This window comes from Perognathus longimembris, chromosome 17 (genome assembly GCF_023159225.1).
Source record: "Perognathus longimembris pacificus isolate PPM17 chromosome 17, ASM2315922v1, whole genome shotgun sequence".
NCBI classification, from domain to species: Eukaryota; Metazoa; Chordata; class Mammalia; order Rodentia; family Heteromyidae; genus Perognathus; species Perognathus longimembris.
Window position 1 is genome coordinate 55,450,872 of NC_063177.1, and position 16,625 is coordinate 55,467,496.

General features: G+C 61.8%; 1 protein-coding gene across 5 annotated transcripts in view; it reads right to left on the reverse strand.

Annotated features, from left to right (window-relative positions):
- The window catches only part of Slc38a10 (solute carrier family 38 member 10), a 52,470-nt gene extending 36,865 nt beyond the window's left edge, over positions 1-15,605 (reverse strand). For 3 of the 5 annotated variants that reach the window (XM_048366948.1, XM_048366950.1, XM_048366947.1), the window contains exons 1-7: positions 15,436-15,568; positions 11,972-12,089; positions 7,755-7,800; positions 6,932-7,025; positions 4,965-5,108; positions 3,916-4,040; positions 1,336-1,438 (exon numbers count right to left, since the gene is read on the reverse strand). In XM_048366948.1, coding sequence (XP_048222905.1) covers positions 1,336-1,438; positions 3,916-4,040; positions 4,965-5,108; positions 6,932-7,025; positions 7,755-7,800; positions 11,972-12,089; positions 15,436-15,534 — 729 coding nt within the window. In that variant the 5' untranslated portion in view covers positions 15,535-15,568. Of the gene's footprint in view, positions 1-1,335; positions 1,439-3,915; positions 4,041-4,964; positions 5,109-6,931; positions 7,026-7,754; positions 7,801-11,971; positions 12,090-15,435 lie in introns of all 5 variants that reach the window. The other 2 variants (XM_048366949.1, XM_048366946.1) reach the window with 2 other exon arrangements.
- Positions 15,606-16,625: the final 1,020 nt, after the last annotated feature.

The following is a 16,625-nucleotide window of genomic DNA, read 5'->3' on the forward strand; positions in this document are numbered from 1 at the left end:
CCCAGGCAGGAAAGTTCATGAGACGCTTATCTCCAATGAACCACCAGAAAACCGGAAGTGGCGCTGTGGCTCAAAGTGGTAGAGCGCTAGCCTTGAGCAAAAGAAGCTCAGGGACAGCGCCCAAGCCCTGAGTTCAAGCCCCACAACCACCACTATCAAAAAAGACAGTTGGGCACTGGGAGCTCACGCCTGTAATCCTTGCTACTCAGGAGGTTTAGGTCTGAGGATCATGGTTCAAAGCCAGGCCGGGGAAGAAAGTCCATGAGACTCTGATCTCCATATGCCCCCTGCCCCCCCCACCCCAAAAACCAGAAGTGGCACTGTGGGTCAAAGTGGTAGAGCACCAGCCTTGAGCAAAAGAGCTCAAGGACAGTACCCAGGCCTGGAGTTCAAGCCCCACGGCCAAAAAAAGAGAGAAGACAGGAGTTCAGGTATGATAGAATAGAGGTCTATGAGCCAGAATCTGGGAGGCTAAGGCAGAGTGACTTTGAATTTAAGGTCAGCCTGGACTACGTGAGACTACATGAGCCCTCATCTTAAAATAAATAAATAAGTAAAAATTAGTTGATTAATTTAAAAAGTCAATAAATGGGAGCATTAAGAAGATTGGGAGCCAGCACCTGTGGCTCATAGCTATAATCCTAGATATGCAGAAGGTTGGGACCTGAGGATCATGGCTTGAAGCCAGCCCCAGTGGGAAAGTCCATGAGAGTCATACTCCAATTAATTACTAAAAGGAGTTGGAAATGGAGCTGTAATTCAAGGGGTACAATGCTAGTCTTTAGCAGAAAAGCTGAGGGACATGGCCTAGGCTCTGAGTTCAAGTCCCAGGACCAATACACACACACACACACACACACACACACACACACACTCACGAGCAGAGGGGAAAAAAAAGACTGGAGAGATGGCTCAAGTAATAAAGCACTTTAACGAGCAAATGCAAAGGCCCCGAGTTTAGTCCTCAATTAAATAAAATATTTTAAGAATAAAAAAATGAAAGAAGCAACACAGCCTGGAAGAAACCCCTACTAAAAGGTCAGCAGTTAACTGTGGGTGACCAGTGCTCCGGCTCCCTAAGGAGGCTGGGAGGGGGGCAGGCCCCCGTCTGCATTTACAGGGCACGCACAGCGGGCTTGGAGGAAGGGCAAGCAGCACCCCCAGGTGGTTACTGAGGGGCCCGGGCGCTTCCGATCAGGACACGCCCACACAGCTGAAGGCCCGGGGCTGCACGCAGAGCCTCTGGGGGTCTGGGTCACAGGGCAGGAAGGAGATAGCAGGCTCCATCCGAGGCCTGACGTGACGCCAGGGAGGAAAGGTGAGAAGGGCTCCTACCATGATGTAGAAGGTGGTAACCACGTTGAGGGAGGAAGCAAATATGGAGCTCATGGTCTTCACTGACGGCTCATCCAGGCTGTCATAGGTCGGCAGGACCTGGCTGTGTAAAGACAAGCGATTCACAAGGGAGGCCCCGGAGAGCCCCGCTCACCCCTGCGGGCAGCTCTGGGGTGTCTGTCTCCCCAGCTCTGCGGACCAGCCTCCAGCACCTCCTTCCCACGCGGAGCCAAGGCCACGCTTCCTGACACTACCCACAGCAGCAGTGCGAGGAGCACCTAGCCACGCGGACAGTTCACAAACACTATGCACCAAAGGCCCCAGGCGTCACCCGGGAGCGCGCGGCCACGTGGAGGCGTGGCACTGAGAACGAAAGCAGCCGTGTCTGCAGGGGAAGAAGGAAGCCGTCCAGAGCGTCGCTGTCAAGGGACGGGAAAGTTAAACAAACACAGGCCTGGCTGTGTGCAGCCACTCCCGTGCTCGGCGCAGGCGGGCAGCGGTGGGCACAGCCGCGGAGACGGCCCAGGCACACTTCCCGGCTCCCGGCCTCCCGCCCGTGTGATGGGAGCGCTGGCTTCTGTCCCGGGCCCGGTGCCAGGACTGCAGTGCCGCCGGCAGGCGGGAGGGGCTGCGCCCCGGCTGAGGAGGGGACATCTCAGGACACAGGCGCAGGCCCGGCGGGGGGAGGCGGGCAGGACCCGGGCAACGTTGAGGGATGGGGGACAGAGAGAGAGGAGAGCGAGCACGCCGGGGGCAGCGCAGCCGAGGACGCTGGGAGAACAAGCTGGCTAGGGAGGGAGAGAAGCCAGCAGCTGCTGGCCTGTCCCAGGTTGCTGTGGCCTCCCGCGCCTGGCTCAAAAGCAAAGGAAGGTGGGCCTCCGGTCAGGGGGGCCCCGTGGTCGGGGGGGCCTCTGGTCAGGGAGCCCAGGGCCAGGGGTAGGGGAGCCTCAGGACACAGACAATCAGCAAAGGTGCCAGGAGAGCCGATCTCAAGCGATTGCCTCCCCGAGAGGCGGAGGACCTAGAGGGGGCACCCTAACTTGACCCAAGGGCGAGTGGGAAGGCCAGGCCAGTGGAGCTGACCTCACAGTCCTCACCAAGGCCGCCTCAGTCCCAGGCGAGGAGCCACTCGCCCACACAGCCCCGGGGACCCGGAAAACCCCAAGGGAGCGCCACCCTGAGCTAGCCCAGAGCTCTGGAGAAGGCCACGTTCCGCCGCGCACAGGCCAGGCCTCACACCCGGGAGGGGGTTCGGAGGGCCCCGCACACGGCCGAGGGCAGGTGCCCCCAGCCTCCCGCACGCGCCCATGCCAGCCAAGCCAGGGAAGGCGGCCAGGTGAGGCGCGCCAGCGCCCCAAGGCTGGCCTAGGGGGGAGGTCTCCGGGCGGACCCCGCCCCACCTGGGCTTCTCGTGTCCAGTGCTACCGCGGCCGCTTCTCTGGGCCCAGCGCGACAGTTCTGCACAACTCAGGACTCGTGTACCGCAGAGATCAGAAGTCAACAAGTGGGGGGCCTGGCTGCCACCCCTGCATGGCCAGGCTCCCCAGGGCGGGCCAGCGTGGGAGGGAAGAGCCCCGTGTCACCGCTGCGGCACACGTTCTGACGCCTAGGGCCAGGGCAGCACACCCTCCAGCAGGAGGACACGGGCCGGTCTGCGGCCCCCAAGCTCCCCCAGGAGGAGGGCAGAGCCTGTACCAACGCCAGCTGTGCACCCCGCCCTGCAGAACCCACCACCCACCCTGAGAATCGAACCCACAGCGGTGCGTGCGACTGCTACGCGGCCACCGCCACAGCAGCCCGGCCTCGGGCTCGTGTTGAAAAGCAAATACGCAAGTAAAAGGACAGCCAGTGACGAGGCGCAGGGTGCAAGAATGCCATTTCTGTCACCGGTGATAATGGGGACATTAAACAGCAAGGCTGGAGCACATTCTGTGGAAGCGGAGCTGCCAAGAGAGACGGTAAGTGGGAAATGACGATTTGGAGCTCGCATGTGGGTGTAAACACAGCAGTGTGAGCAAATTTTATATGTCACATTAGTTTACAATTGGCACCATGCGTACCCACTGACACTCTGGGGAGGGGCCCCCCACGACGCCAGGCCCCCCGGGGCGATGGTCTTTTCCCGTCGACACCGGATTTACGCCTCTCTCTTCAGCTGGGTACCCTTCCCCTCCGAGCAGGAGCCCGCGGCACTCGCCACGGTTCCTGGGGAAGGCGCGGCTGCTGGGCGCCTGGTCTGCATCACAGAGCCCCGCGCCGCCCGCCCGCCGCCCACCCACCGCCGCGGGCACACAAGCCGCCCGAGCAGCCCCGCCGCGGCGGCCCGCCGCGGGAGCCCGTGCCATCTCCTCTGAGTGTTCTCGGAACAGCTCGGTTCTGGCAGGACACGGGGGGCTGCGCGCCATCCGACGGCGGGGTGGCTGCCGCGCCCGCAGCCAGCGCTCCTCGTGCCATCTGGCAGCCTGAGCCCGCGCCCCAGCGCGCCCCGGCGCGGCCTCCTCCCGGCGGACACGACACCCACCCTCAGCATCGGGGAACCCCCCCGCCCCAACTCCCGCCTCCCCGCACCATGGTACTCACGACTGGCAGGCGAAGGACATGCCGAAGATGGGGATGCAGCGGAAGACGCCCTCCCAGCGCACGTAGCTCACCCGCCGCAGCCACTGCCCGCCAAAGAGGCCGTGCTTGAAGGAGGACAGCACGATCTGCAAGGGGGAGGGCGGGGCGCAGGTCAGGGCGGGGCGGAGGCAGGAGCAGGGCTCACACCTGCGGCCCCGCCTGGGGTCCCCTGGAGAGGCCAAGGGACCTCGCCTGTCGCCCGGTTCCTTCCCCACAGGTGCGGCACCCCAGTCTACCCCACGGGCTGACCGAGGCGCACGGAGCTTCGGGGGATTTCCTGCGCTCATCGGAGCAGCGGCCGGCGCAGGGGCTGCCTAGCACACAAGCGAGGCCTTGCTCGCTGCGTCTGGACCCCCTGTCTGTCCCATCAGGAGGACCGTCCCCTCCGCGTGAGCGGGTCCCTCCTTGCGTGGCGCTGGACCACGCCCGAGGCCGACATCTTTCAGGAGCTGAAGCCACTGAGGATGAGGCTCTTTACGGAGCACAGGGCTGTCACGAGGCTGGTCCTCAGAAAGCCGAGGACACTGCACGGGGGTCCCGTAAGGCCCCCCGGGACCCGTCGGCCACGGGCAGGAGCAGAGGGTCTCTCCTCTCCTTTATGGGCAGAGCGGGGAGGCCTCCGGGAGGCCCCCACGTTTCACCATCAGTTCCACACTTCATCTTCCAGTCTAACCTGGCAAGATCCTGGCCTCGTGCTCCTGGTCACAAACCCGTGCCAAAGGTCTCTGCAGGGCACGCGGATGTCACGCCTGTGCTTTGTGAAGCAGGCCTGGAGCCCCTCCCGGCCAGAGCCAGCTGTGTCCCTGCTGTCCGCCTCCACCTGCCCACGGGGAATCACGGGCGGGGGACACGTGGGCCTTGCAGCACAAGCCAGTGACTCTAGCACGCGTCCCTATCACCCTCCAAAGGCGGCTGGCAGTCACGAGGCCTGGGAACAGACCTCCTCTGGCCCTGGGAAGGAGTGAGCACAAGCAGTACCTGCTGCTGTGGGGCGTGGGGTACTTACTCACCACGAACATGAAGACCGTGTAGAAGATGAGGGCCATGGCACTGAAGGACTGGAGGGAGGACACCATGTTCCTCTGCAGGCTGAGGGGCAGCACGATACACAGGGACACCGCGAAGAGGAGCAGCATGCGGAAGGTGCCCGTCACCTGCAAGGGAGCCGGCAGGGGGCCCATGGAGGACAGCCCCGAGGGTGCCCAGCAGCAAGCTTCCTCTTTCCAACACTGCCTGCTGCACCACAAGGCAGGCAGCTCCTAAGCAATGAGGTAGCAAGGCTTAGGGATGGCTAGCTGTCTGGAAAACTACCCTCACGCCGCCGCGCTGTGCAGCTGGGGCGCCGACCGCTCTGGAGGGAGACCAGCCTGGGCCGAAAGGTCAGCTTCCCCTCCACGTGAGGGAGGCACGCGAGGGAGCCTGGGCTGCGATGGACACACCCTGGAAAGTGGGGCACGGGGGCACGAGGACACCAGAGAGCCCCCTGCGAGGCGCTTCCCCAAGTGACTCAGCGGAGCAGGAAAGTCACCCACGACCCCGGGCCGGCACCTGGCACGCAAAACACGCAGAGGCCTGGCGATACCTAACACCTAACTTGGCTGCCGCCGGCACATCCGACTTCCTGGCTCCTCATTCGCAGCCAGGCCTGGCTGGAGGCGCTAAGAGCTGTGCCAGGGCCCATCCATCCACAGCGCTCCCCTGCGCTCTCTCCCAGCTCCAAACCCCATGCTCAGTGTGGGCCCTCCACGGCACGGGAGCGGGGCAGGGACGGCCCAGCTGTGCACGGCTGGCTGCTGTGGACACCACGGCCCTCCGTGGCACGGGAGCGGGGCAGGGACGGCCCAGCTGTGCGCGGCTGGCTGCTGTGGACACCACGGCCGGGCGGCGGCATGGGAGCGGGGCAGGGACGGCCCAGCTGTGCGCAGCTGGCTGCTGTGGACACCACGGCCAGGCGGCGGCAGCACGGGAGCGGGGCAGGGACGGCCCAGCTGTGCGCGGCTGGCTGCTGTGGACACCACGGCCGGGCGGCGGCATGGGAGCGGGGCAGGGACGGCCCAGCTGTGCGCGGCTGGCTGCTGTGGACACCACGGCCGGGCAGCGGCATGGGAGCGGGGCAGGGACGGCCCAGCTGTGCGCGGCTGGCTGCTGTGGACACCACGGCCGGGCGGCGGCGGCGGCCAGCACTGCCTCGCCTTCGCATCCCAGTAAACCACAGGCTGGAGCTGCGGGGAAGGTGGGTATCTGTGCATGGGGCGAGCGAGTACAGGTGAGGCACAGGGGACGGAGGTCTGCGACGCAGATGAGGGCCATGCTCCCACGCACTGGAATGTTCTCTGGCACAGCTGGTCATGAAGAGGACTAGCCAGCCCCCTTGCTCCTTAGCTCGTCTTGGTAAACTGAGATCCGTGTCTACCCGTTGCTAACCCAATCTGCAGAACCCTCCACAGGAGACACTGCCTGAGCCCCTCCTCCCCAGCCAGCCCCCGGTGGCGGCTCTGCTCCGGGAGGGGGGAGGGGAGGCCGGGAGAGGTATGGGGGCCTGCTCACAGGAGTCCAGCAGCCCCGGAGCAGGGCATTCACACCCACAGGGCAGCGTGAACGCTCCCAGGGGGCTGCTCTGGCCGGCAGACGCGCACAGTGGCTGCGGGGCCTGGCCACTCCTGCCTTTAAGGCGCAGCACTGGCCGGTGGAGAGCTCCGAGCTGCTCCACGGTGTGAGTGCTCCTCCTTCCTCTCTCTGGCCCTCACTCTACGCCCTGCGGCCTCTCCAGTACCTTCCAGACACTCCCCAAGCCAGGCCCTCAACTCCAGCAAAGGGGCCAGCGCGGACAGCAGGAAACGGGGGGGGGGGGGGGGGGAAGGGGGGCGGGGCGGGGAGGGGGGCGGGAAGGGGGGGCTCCCCAGGCCGCGTGCGCTGGTCTCAGCCTCCCGAGGGAAGCACAGCACCGAGACCGACGGGCATCAGACAGCACCCTCACCTGACATCCCAGGAGCCGAGCAAAGAAGCTGGACCCCAAGTCTCCGATCACAACGTAGAAGGTGATGCAGGTTCCCAGCATCAGCCCGATCATGCTAGAACGCAGACGCAGGGGTGTGAACCGGCGGAAGGAATGGGCTGTCCTGTCAGGACTCGAGTCCTGCTCTACCATGGAACCCAACCCCGCCCCACCCCGCCCTCGGGCTGCACTGGCGGGCAGGAACCGGAAACTAACTAAATCAATATTTACTCCAAAGGGGGGAAAACATGACCTTTTCCGTCTAATACTGCCTTCGTGCAGCAGGGGTGAAGGGGACAGTTGAGCAAGCAGCATTGAAAGGGCTATTCTGCTAGGTTCCCCAAGTTTTTTGTTTTTAGATACATCTTAGTAAGACTTAAAGAAGGTTCCAACCTCGATAAGAATCATTTAGAGCCAGGCACCAGTGGCTCACGCCTGTCATCCTACTCAGGAGGCTGAGATCTGAGGACTGCAGTTCAAAGCCAGCCCCGGCAGGAAAGCTCAAGAGTCTCTTATCTCCAATAAACTATTCCGAAAAAGCCAGAAGGGCGCTGTGGCTCAGGTGGTCGAGTGCTGGCCTTGAGCAGGAGAAGCTCAGGGACAGTGCCGGGCCCAGAGCTCAAGCCCCCAGGAAGAAAAGAATCATTTTAAGGATACAACACGTTGTACTTTCAACCATTCAGTAAGTAACTCTTGGGAAGCACCCCCGAAGCTCCGGGGCCACCCGCGTGTGCACGCGTCCCTCCTGTCCCCACCGGCTCCGCGGCGGCAGGAGGGTCGGAGCCGGCCAGGCCCTGCGACTCACCTGGTCTCCACCAGCGTCTTCCCGGCTTTTCCGTAGGCATGGAATGCTGGCACAGAGAAAAGGGAGGAGTTACTCCGGAGTATCATAGGCATAAAGAGATCCTTTTGAATTCTAGTTCCCATGCGTTTCCCTTTGCAGTGATTGGGGGGGGGGGGGGGGAGATGTGCACGTCAGGCAAGCGCTTTATAACTGAGCTGTACCCCCAGCACCCCAAGCTTTCTTCAGACCTAGTGACCACAAATTAAACCATACGGAACAAGAACAAAGCAAGGGAGACACAAGGTAGGATTTTTCATATGGTATTTTTTTTTTTTTAGGAGAGAAAAGTCCCTTCGAAGTAGCAGTTTCCCACGTGCAGGGCCTTGACCTGGGGGGCTGGGGGGCGGAGCTCAGAGGCTGACTGACCCAGCTCCTGCGCCCAGAACCCAGTCTTCACAACCTGCTCCACAGACAGATTGAAGAGGGCTTGGCGTTCACCCTTCGCCTGTTATTTACAGGAGAAAGAGGAGGCCTTGCAAGCATGGAACGCTGAGGAGGTGAGAAGGAAGGAGAAGGAACGAGAAGCAACGAGAAGCGGGGCCTGCCAGCCCCCACGGCGCCAGCAGTGGAGTCAGCCGAGGCACCGTCCGCCTCCGCCGGGAGGGAGGACCGTCTTCTCTTGTGGACTCCAGGAGCGCTTCTAGCAGATGAGAAGTCAACTGCTGACTTGGCCAGGTCCCTCCCGGGGCCTCCGGGTGACCCGGCCACCTGCCATTCCCCCTACAGCCAGCTGGATGAGGGGCAGGGAAGCAGGCAGGGGGCACGTGGCAGGATGGCCTCCGACGGGTCAGCAGCCCGCGCTTCCGGCCCCACGCCTCCTCCTTCCCGCTGGCCAGGGGCTCCAGCGAGGCCGGCGAGCCCACCCAGTGTGAACAAACCACGCTCACTCCTTGCTACTCGCAACACAGGAACCGAGCCTGCGAGCAGAGGCTTCCGCCTCCAGGCATCGCTCTGGCCTTCCCTGGACTTGGCTCACCCCGAGTTCATCCAAGAAGGCAGAAACTCAACCCGCAACCCTAACAGCACCCCAAATCTAAGCTCAAAATTTCAAAAGCTGGTAACGCTGAGGCCCTAGCAGAGGAGGGCTGCCCAAGTCCGCTGAGCTGAGCCAGCTCCCCCAGGCCAACACTGGGGTCCCAAACCCACACGAGGGGGGCCTGGGCACCCACTCTCATTCCTTCTTACTCTCCAAGAGCCCACAGCATACTCCCAACACGGGAGTATGCTGCTACAGAAAGTTCCGGAGCACGCCTCCAGCCCAGATACGCAGGGAAGTGGAGGTCGTCAGCAAGCTCCCCCTCCCGGAAGCTCGCCCTCGGTGGCGGCAGCGCCAAGCCCGGCCCGCCGCGTGGATCCCTGGTCCCTCTCCTCCCCACTGGGCCGCAGCCTGCAGGTGAGGTGGCCTTGCTGGTGTCCTAGGCCGGGCTCTCTTTCTCCATGCAGGGCGGGAGAGTTGCCCTGGTGCCAGCTGCCTGCCCACCCAACCCTGTCCTCCCTAGGCCTTGAGAAGCAGAGACGGCCAGCGGAGCTGATTCCCACGCCATCTGCTCCAACACCAAACGCCACCGAGGCAGTCTGTGGGGACCCAGGGCCAGCAGCACAAGGCAGGGACGCAGCAAGTGTCTACAGGGTGCGGGCCGGGGGAGGGGATGAGGAACCAGGGCCTGCAGGCTCAGTTCTACAGCCTTGTAACCCGTGCAGCAGATGAACTGGTGCAGGCTGCCTGGGTCCCTGGAGGCACATCCCAGCCCCGGGGGAGTGCCCAGGGCAGGCAGGGCCCACGTGACATAGTCCAGACATACCCACTCTCCACAATCAAGAAAACACAGACAAACGGGCCCTGCTGCTGCAAGAAGCGTTAACTCCCCCGATCTCGCACCCTGTGTCTGGACGTCCCTCAGAGCAAGACGAGGCAGGGCTCAGGGCTCAGAAGTGTTTCAGAGAGTTCACAGTGTCTAAGGGAGTTGACTCTGACTTGTCTGTGTATCATCTGCGGAAATGAAAGGCGGCTGGAGAAGGCCACGTGGTTTGTGACAAGCCGGGCAAGAAAGCAGGACAGGGGTGTTTATAAAAACCACAGAACCATCGTGACAGTGAAAGCACGCAGACACACACAGGCACAAATCCACCGCCGCCGCCACTGTGCTGCGGTTCTCTACGCTGGCAACGCGCATTCCCCAAGGCCCAGGAAGAGGGCTCCGTCGGGCAGGAGACAGCTGCCCGGCTCCCAGAGTGCGCGGCCATGCCTCAGCAGCAGCCGACCCCAAGAGAAACCACCCAGCTGCCACCTCAAGAACCCCGCATCTCTCCTGAGGCCCCAGGTCTGGATGAAGGCCGCCTGCACCCTAGCACAGCCCTGCTCGCGACCCAGCCCCCACGAGGCTCCTGCACATCTACGGACAGAGCCACCCGACGGGCCCAGCTGCACCTCAAAGCAGTGAGGGGTCCCCCTCCCCGTCCCCCTCACCCAGGAAGAGGACAGAGCCGAGGAAGAAAGGCTCTCGTGGCCAAGGCCTACATCAGCCACACCGTGTGGAGAGGGCTCCCCGCGGCCTGAAGGCAGAGCAAGGCACCGGGAGACCCTGGCTACCCGCAGCCCGCAGAGCTCCACACAAGGGGAGGCCAGCCCTGAGCGCGGGCCTCGGGAGGCTCCACGCAGCACAGCCCGAGACCGCGAGTGTCGGGAACCTTTTCTGTTCCCAGCAGGCACTCTGTTCAACTCAGGCCGGACCCCAAGGGCGTCCATCCGGGGGTGTCCAGCAGGACATTTCCTTTCAGACTTTCATCTCCAGTCAAACTGGTCTGGCTGGTCTCGGGGACTTTCGAAGAATGACAGGCCAGACGGTTATCAGAAGCCCGGCCGCCCGGCCAGGGCCCCGCTTCCTCCTGCAGGACACAGCGCCCGCCTGAGCCGCGCCCGGCCACAGAGCCCACGGAACACCTCAGTGGCAGGGGGTCACGCGAGGCCACGGCTCTGCAAAACCCCCAAGGGCTCCCCCAAGCACCTCATCTCCGGGGCTCTAGTGGGGTGCACTTCACCCCAAGCAGAAAGAGACTGTCTCGGTGTGGGCCAAGTTCTACTGATAAGCTTCACTCAAGTGACAACAGGAAAAGACAGAGCACCGCTGTTAGCAGGGCAGAAAGGAAAGAAGGCCTCCCCAGGTTCTGAGCCCAGAGACAAACGCAGGGGCTCGGGGCCAGGGCACAGCAGACTGGGAGGAAGCAGGAGGCCAGGCGGTGGCAGCGGAGCCCGCACCGCGGATCAGAGAGGGCGGAAGGAGACGTAGCGCCTGCGCCCGTCCAGTGCACTGCCACTCCAAAGCAGGTTCTAAACTGCTCGCTGCTCTTCCCAGAACTCTGCACCCCATTCCCTCTAGCCCCCTGCCTCCTCCCCCAGCACCGAGAGTCGGGAGCCAAGGCCAGGAGACTCGTGACGGGCAGGACTCTCAGCACGCTTCCCGCAGGCCCAGCCCACTCCAAATGCCCCACGCAGAGGCAGAAAACCTCGCCTCACACACAGCCTGAGTGCAGGCGAGAAAGCCAAACTGCCTTTACACGCTCTCTGGCCAGTCACATTCAAACTGCCTTTACACGCTCTCTGGCCGGTCACATTCAAACTGCCTTTACACGCTCTCTGGCCGGTCACATTCAAACTGCCTTTACACACTCTCTGGCCAGTCACATTCAAACTGCCTTTACACGCTCTCTGGCCAGTCACATTCAAACTGCCTTTACACGCTCTCTGGCCAGTCACATTCAAACTGCCTTTACACACTCTCTGGCCAGTCACATTCAAAGAAACAAAAATAACAGAGCGAAGGGGCTGGAACTGCCACCGAGCTTCGGGAGGAAGAACACGCTTTTAGAAAAGTGGGTGACTGCGCCCCGGGCTCTCCCGTGAACCTCCAGGTGCGGAGCTCTGCAGGAGGGGACCCAGTGGGTCGGGAATCATAGGTGTGACTGCTGAAGGGGGCAGGAGACCCGCGGAGAGAAGGAGCTGTAAGCTCCTTCCGGCTCACTTCAATTCTGAAGCAACACTTTCCTTTTTTAACTGCAACTAAAGAAATGCCTTTCAGACCAAACTAGAAGAAAGACCTCTAGAGAGATAGAGGGCCACAACCCCTGCCCCGCCATGAGTCCGCTCTTGGCAGGAAGGCATGATGGGAGCCCGCTCTCACCCAGGCCGGCGTAGGTCCTCCGTTTGCTCAAGCTGGCCGACTTCACCAAGAACATGCAGGACTGGTGTGTCATCCAGGAGCAGAAGACCAAGAGCAGGGCGCCCAGGACGATGCCACACTGCAGATGGAGAGAAAGAAACACTCACAACCCCAGACACGCCCACGTCTCCACCCCATGCGTCAGGCCCCGGGGGCTGACACAGACCCTCTCGGCCCCGACGGTAGGTCACATGGGCCTTGTCCATCTCCCTGGGACAGGGTCAGGAACTGTATGTGTAGATCTGGAAGAGGGCAACACCTCAAGTCCCTTCCTTGTGTCTGTGGGACAGCTGGGTGTTGCCAACAGCTGGTTTCTCCAGCTCTCTGCACATGCTCAACACACACTGCCTAGATTACAACTATGTGTAGTAAACACTGTCTGGAAGGAAAAGATTAGAAATGACTTGTGTGCCTACCTGCCTGTCTCCTCTCCCCTCTCCCCTCTTCCCTCTCTGCTAGTACCAAGGTTTGAACTCAGGACTTCCCTTTCCCATTCCGCTTGCTTCTCACTTGAGCCATGCCTCCAGTCTAGCATTTCGCTGGTTAACTGGAGGTGGAGTCTTATAGACTTTTCTACCTAAGCTGGCTTCAAATCTCTACCTTCCAGATCTCAGCCTCCTGAGTAGCTAGGATGACAGGCGTGAGCCACTGGCGCCCGGCCATCCACATCTTTCTATAAGTTAACTGGATCTACACCATGCGTCCCTGCAATTGCACTCCTATCCACTCATGAGAAATGAGGGCTTGTAAGTATGTGTACAGCAGGATTAGCCACAACCCCCACACTGGAAAGCAGCTTCACTGGCCTTCAGCAGGTGACCATGTCCATGCAAAGGCATCTTGTCCCGCGGTAGAGGGGGAGTGGCTGGCCGTGCAGGGGCGGGGGTGCACTCGGAGGCACCACACTGAGGGCGGGAAGTCGAGGTCAATGCCACCTACAGGACTCTGAGAAAGGGCAACATCCTACAGCCTGGGAACGAGTCACTCACCCGGCTGGGGGCAGGGGCAGTGGTAAACAACCGAGGGAGGAGATGGGACTTTTTAGGGGAGAGAATTTGGCCATGAAGGCCACACAACTGTACACATATGTAAAAGTCCAGGGAGCTGCACCCCCAAATGAGTGGATATCATGTAAACTATCCCTCCATAAACACGTTTAAAAACATTCGCATCAAGGCACTGGGGCAAGAGGGCCCACATGAACTCCCTATACTCAGTTGGCCATAAATCCAAAACTGCTAATAAATATAAATGAAGCCCATTAATTTAAAAACCAATCAAGAAGGCCAAGCACTGGTGGCTCATGCTTGTAATCCTAACTACTCAGGAGGATAAGGTCTGAGGATTGAAGTTCAAAGCCAGCCTGGACAGGAAAGTCTGTAACAGTGTTATCTCCAATTAACCACCAGAAAAACGGGATGTGGCGCCGTGGCTCAGGGTGACAGAGCACTAGCCTTGAGGAAAAGAGCTCAGGGACGGCGCCCAGGCCCTGAGCTCAAGCCCCAGAGGTGAGATGCTCAGTGCTACGGTGCGCATGGACCAACGGGACCTCAGATCCCTGCTGGTGGGAGCACGGGTGGGCACATCCATGCGGGAGGATGTGGGCCTCTTTTAGAGCTGAGCTCCCCACGACAGGGAGCGGACCCGACAAGACACGCTACCACCTGCCAACGCCTGTCCAACTGTGTGACCGCTCTCGTCCCAACCTCCAAACGGGAGGCACCACACACGCTTCCCAACAGCACAACAGACACACCGTGGTGGTATATCTACATGACAGAATGCTAGCTAGAGGCGGAATTGTTACTACGTGTGCCCTTCAGATCAAACCAAGCAACTCACTTCTCGGGCACCAGAGGCCGGCTCTGGGTCCTGTGCTAGGCAGGAGTGGGGGGGGGCGGGGGTGCCGGCATTATGGCATTCATTCCCCAGTGCAGAACAAGTCACACACATTCACTCGCTTTGTGAACATTCATCAAGAGGACCTAAAGCGTGTAGAGTTTCCTGAAGGTTCAACTTCAATTTAAAAAAACAGAAAACTTTTTATAAAGTGAAAGAATTACTGAAACCAATGAACAATATTAAATCACAAGAACATGGCTGCTAAGCACTAAGCTTGTGGGCCTTAGACTGCTTCAACTCAAGGAGCAGTGGGTGCGTCCAGACGCCACTCTCCAGAGACAGCACCAGGTATGACGGGCTCCCTGTCCTGCGTGCACGTGGGGCTTCCTTCTAGTCCCCAAGCTCTTCCCAGGCAGGTCTCTGCCTGACTCATCTTTACACTCTGACACCCACCACACAGCAGGTGTTCCAAAGCTGGGCCAGTGGAATTGCCTGAGCCCCAAGATGTGTGGCACTTTGCAGACATAAATCAAGGACGGCAGTACAGACTTGCTGGTGTGGGACCAGCCAACACCCCACTTCCCGGGACGCAGGTCTGCTGCCAGGCAAGCTGCCATGGGCAGTCACACAGGCATCCCACAAACACCTGGAGGCGGCTGGCACAAGGCTGGGATTCACAGCACAGATGTCATCACAGGGACGCTAGTGACATCTAGCTGTCTTCACCATTCATTTTCAAAATGTCACACAGCTCAAGCGCTGAGCGTGGCTCAAGTGGGAGAATGCCCGCCTAGCAGCCAGAGGCCCTGAGTTCAAACTCCAGTACCACAAACGACAACCAATTCCCAGATCAAAACAACTTTATAAAAACCCTCCCCCGAATACCAAATATAAGTAAGAAATGCAGAGTAGAAGTTAAGTTCAAATTTAAACTTCTGGCAACTCACTTTCACTTCCAAATCGTCTTTCTCTTTTCCCTTATCTACCTCTTTGGTGTCTTTCCGCCCCAAGGGTGGGCACCGAGCCCCAGTGCCCCTCCCCGTCGTGCGGCTGGGCACAAGCAGCAGCACACGTGGCACTCCCGACACAGTCCCGGTGTTTTCCACCGGCCTCCGGAGTCCCCGCTCGCTCGCTGGTGGACCTAACAGAGCCACGTAGACATGGCCACTTTCCCACGTGACATTCAAGGCTGGCACAACACCGAGCTCTTTTGAATATTATCTTCGCAATGGCACAGATAAGAAAACCCAACTGTCTGTCCGGTGCTGCTGGGACGCAACTGGCGGGGGCTCAACCTGGAGACTGTCCAGTCAGTCACCTTGTGGCCCGGCCGGAGGGAGGCCGCGAGAGGGGCCGGCCGGCTTCCCTCGGGGAGGCCCGCGTACACTCACACTCACACTCTCTCACACACACACGGCACACGAGCTCTTCCTCGCGATTCCGGTGTGCTCGCGGCGCCCTTCGGCGCGGCGGTCAACCCCGAGGCCGGCAGGTGCCGCGGTGGGCGCGGCGGGTGTGCGGGCGCCGGGGCCGACTCCCCCGGCCCGGCCCGGCCCGGCCCGGCCCCCGCCGCCCGGACGCACCTGCTTGAAGCAGAAGGGCATGGTGAGGACGCTGACCCCCACGATGCTGTTCACCACGTTCGTGACCAGCCCCCAGTTGGAGGCGGCGGCCGCCGTCATCCTGAGCGCCCCGGGGCCGGGGCCGGGGCCGGGGCCGGGGCGACGCGGACGGACGGACGCCTGGAGGGGGTGCCGGGGACGGGCGGCGGGCGAGGTCAGCGCTCCGGCTCCGCCAGGCCCCGCCCGGGCCCCGCCGGCATCGTCGCTCCTCGCCCCCGCGGCCGCCTCCGAGCCCCGGGACCCGGCCGGGAACCGCCGGCAGCAACGCCCACCGCGGACTCGGCTCCGCGGCGCCGCCTCGCCTCGGGCGCGCGAACTTCCTCCTTCCGCGAGCCCCTCCCGGAAGTGACGTCAGCGGGGGCGGGGCGCGGCGGGACGCGAGCCAACGAGAAGCGGGCCCTCCCCAACGTCCAGGCGGAAGCTGCCCCGGCCGGGCCCAGGTGAGGCGCCGCGCCTCCAACCAATGAGAGGCGAGCATGTGACGGGCCGAGGAGAGAGAGGCGGGGCCGGGGCGGGGGCGGGGGCGGGCCTGGAGCAGGGGCGGGGCCGGGCCGGGGAGGGGGCGGGGCCGGGGGAGGGGGCGGGGCCGGGCCAAGACCGGAGGCGGGTTCGAGGCCAGGCTGGACTCTGCAGAGACCCGCGGAACGGAGAGACCTGGGGTCCGGCGAATGTGCCGAGAGGTAGGAGGGCCTCAGAAAGAAATGCACGAGCGGCCACCGCGGCTCTCCGATCAGTTCCCGGAGAGGAGGACCCGCTCCCCCTCAGCCTGCGGTTTGGAACGCGGCCGTGATGTTAGGAAGCCGCCCTGGGCCTTGGAAACCGAGGCGAGGCGGCGGCGGGGGTGGGCGGCAAGCTAGAAGGAGCCCGGGTCACTGGACGCACTCAGGGAGCAGGGCCACCGTGCCCGTCCCTGACCGCCCCCTCCCAACCCTCCGACGGTCGTCCGGTTGAGGCTACTATTGCATTCCGTTGCGTGAAGCCAAAGCCATGGGCCACGATCCCAGCGTTTTTTGCACCGTAAGCTTGAACATTAATGGATAATACCAACGGAATGATTCTCCACGTAGTCTTATGTAGCTTTCTCACTGAAGATCGCCTGCAAGGTTCACAGTCGTATTGTGTGTGTGCGTGCCCGTCGTCCATCCTTGCTG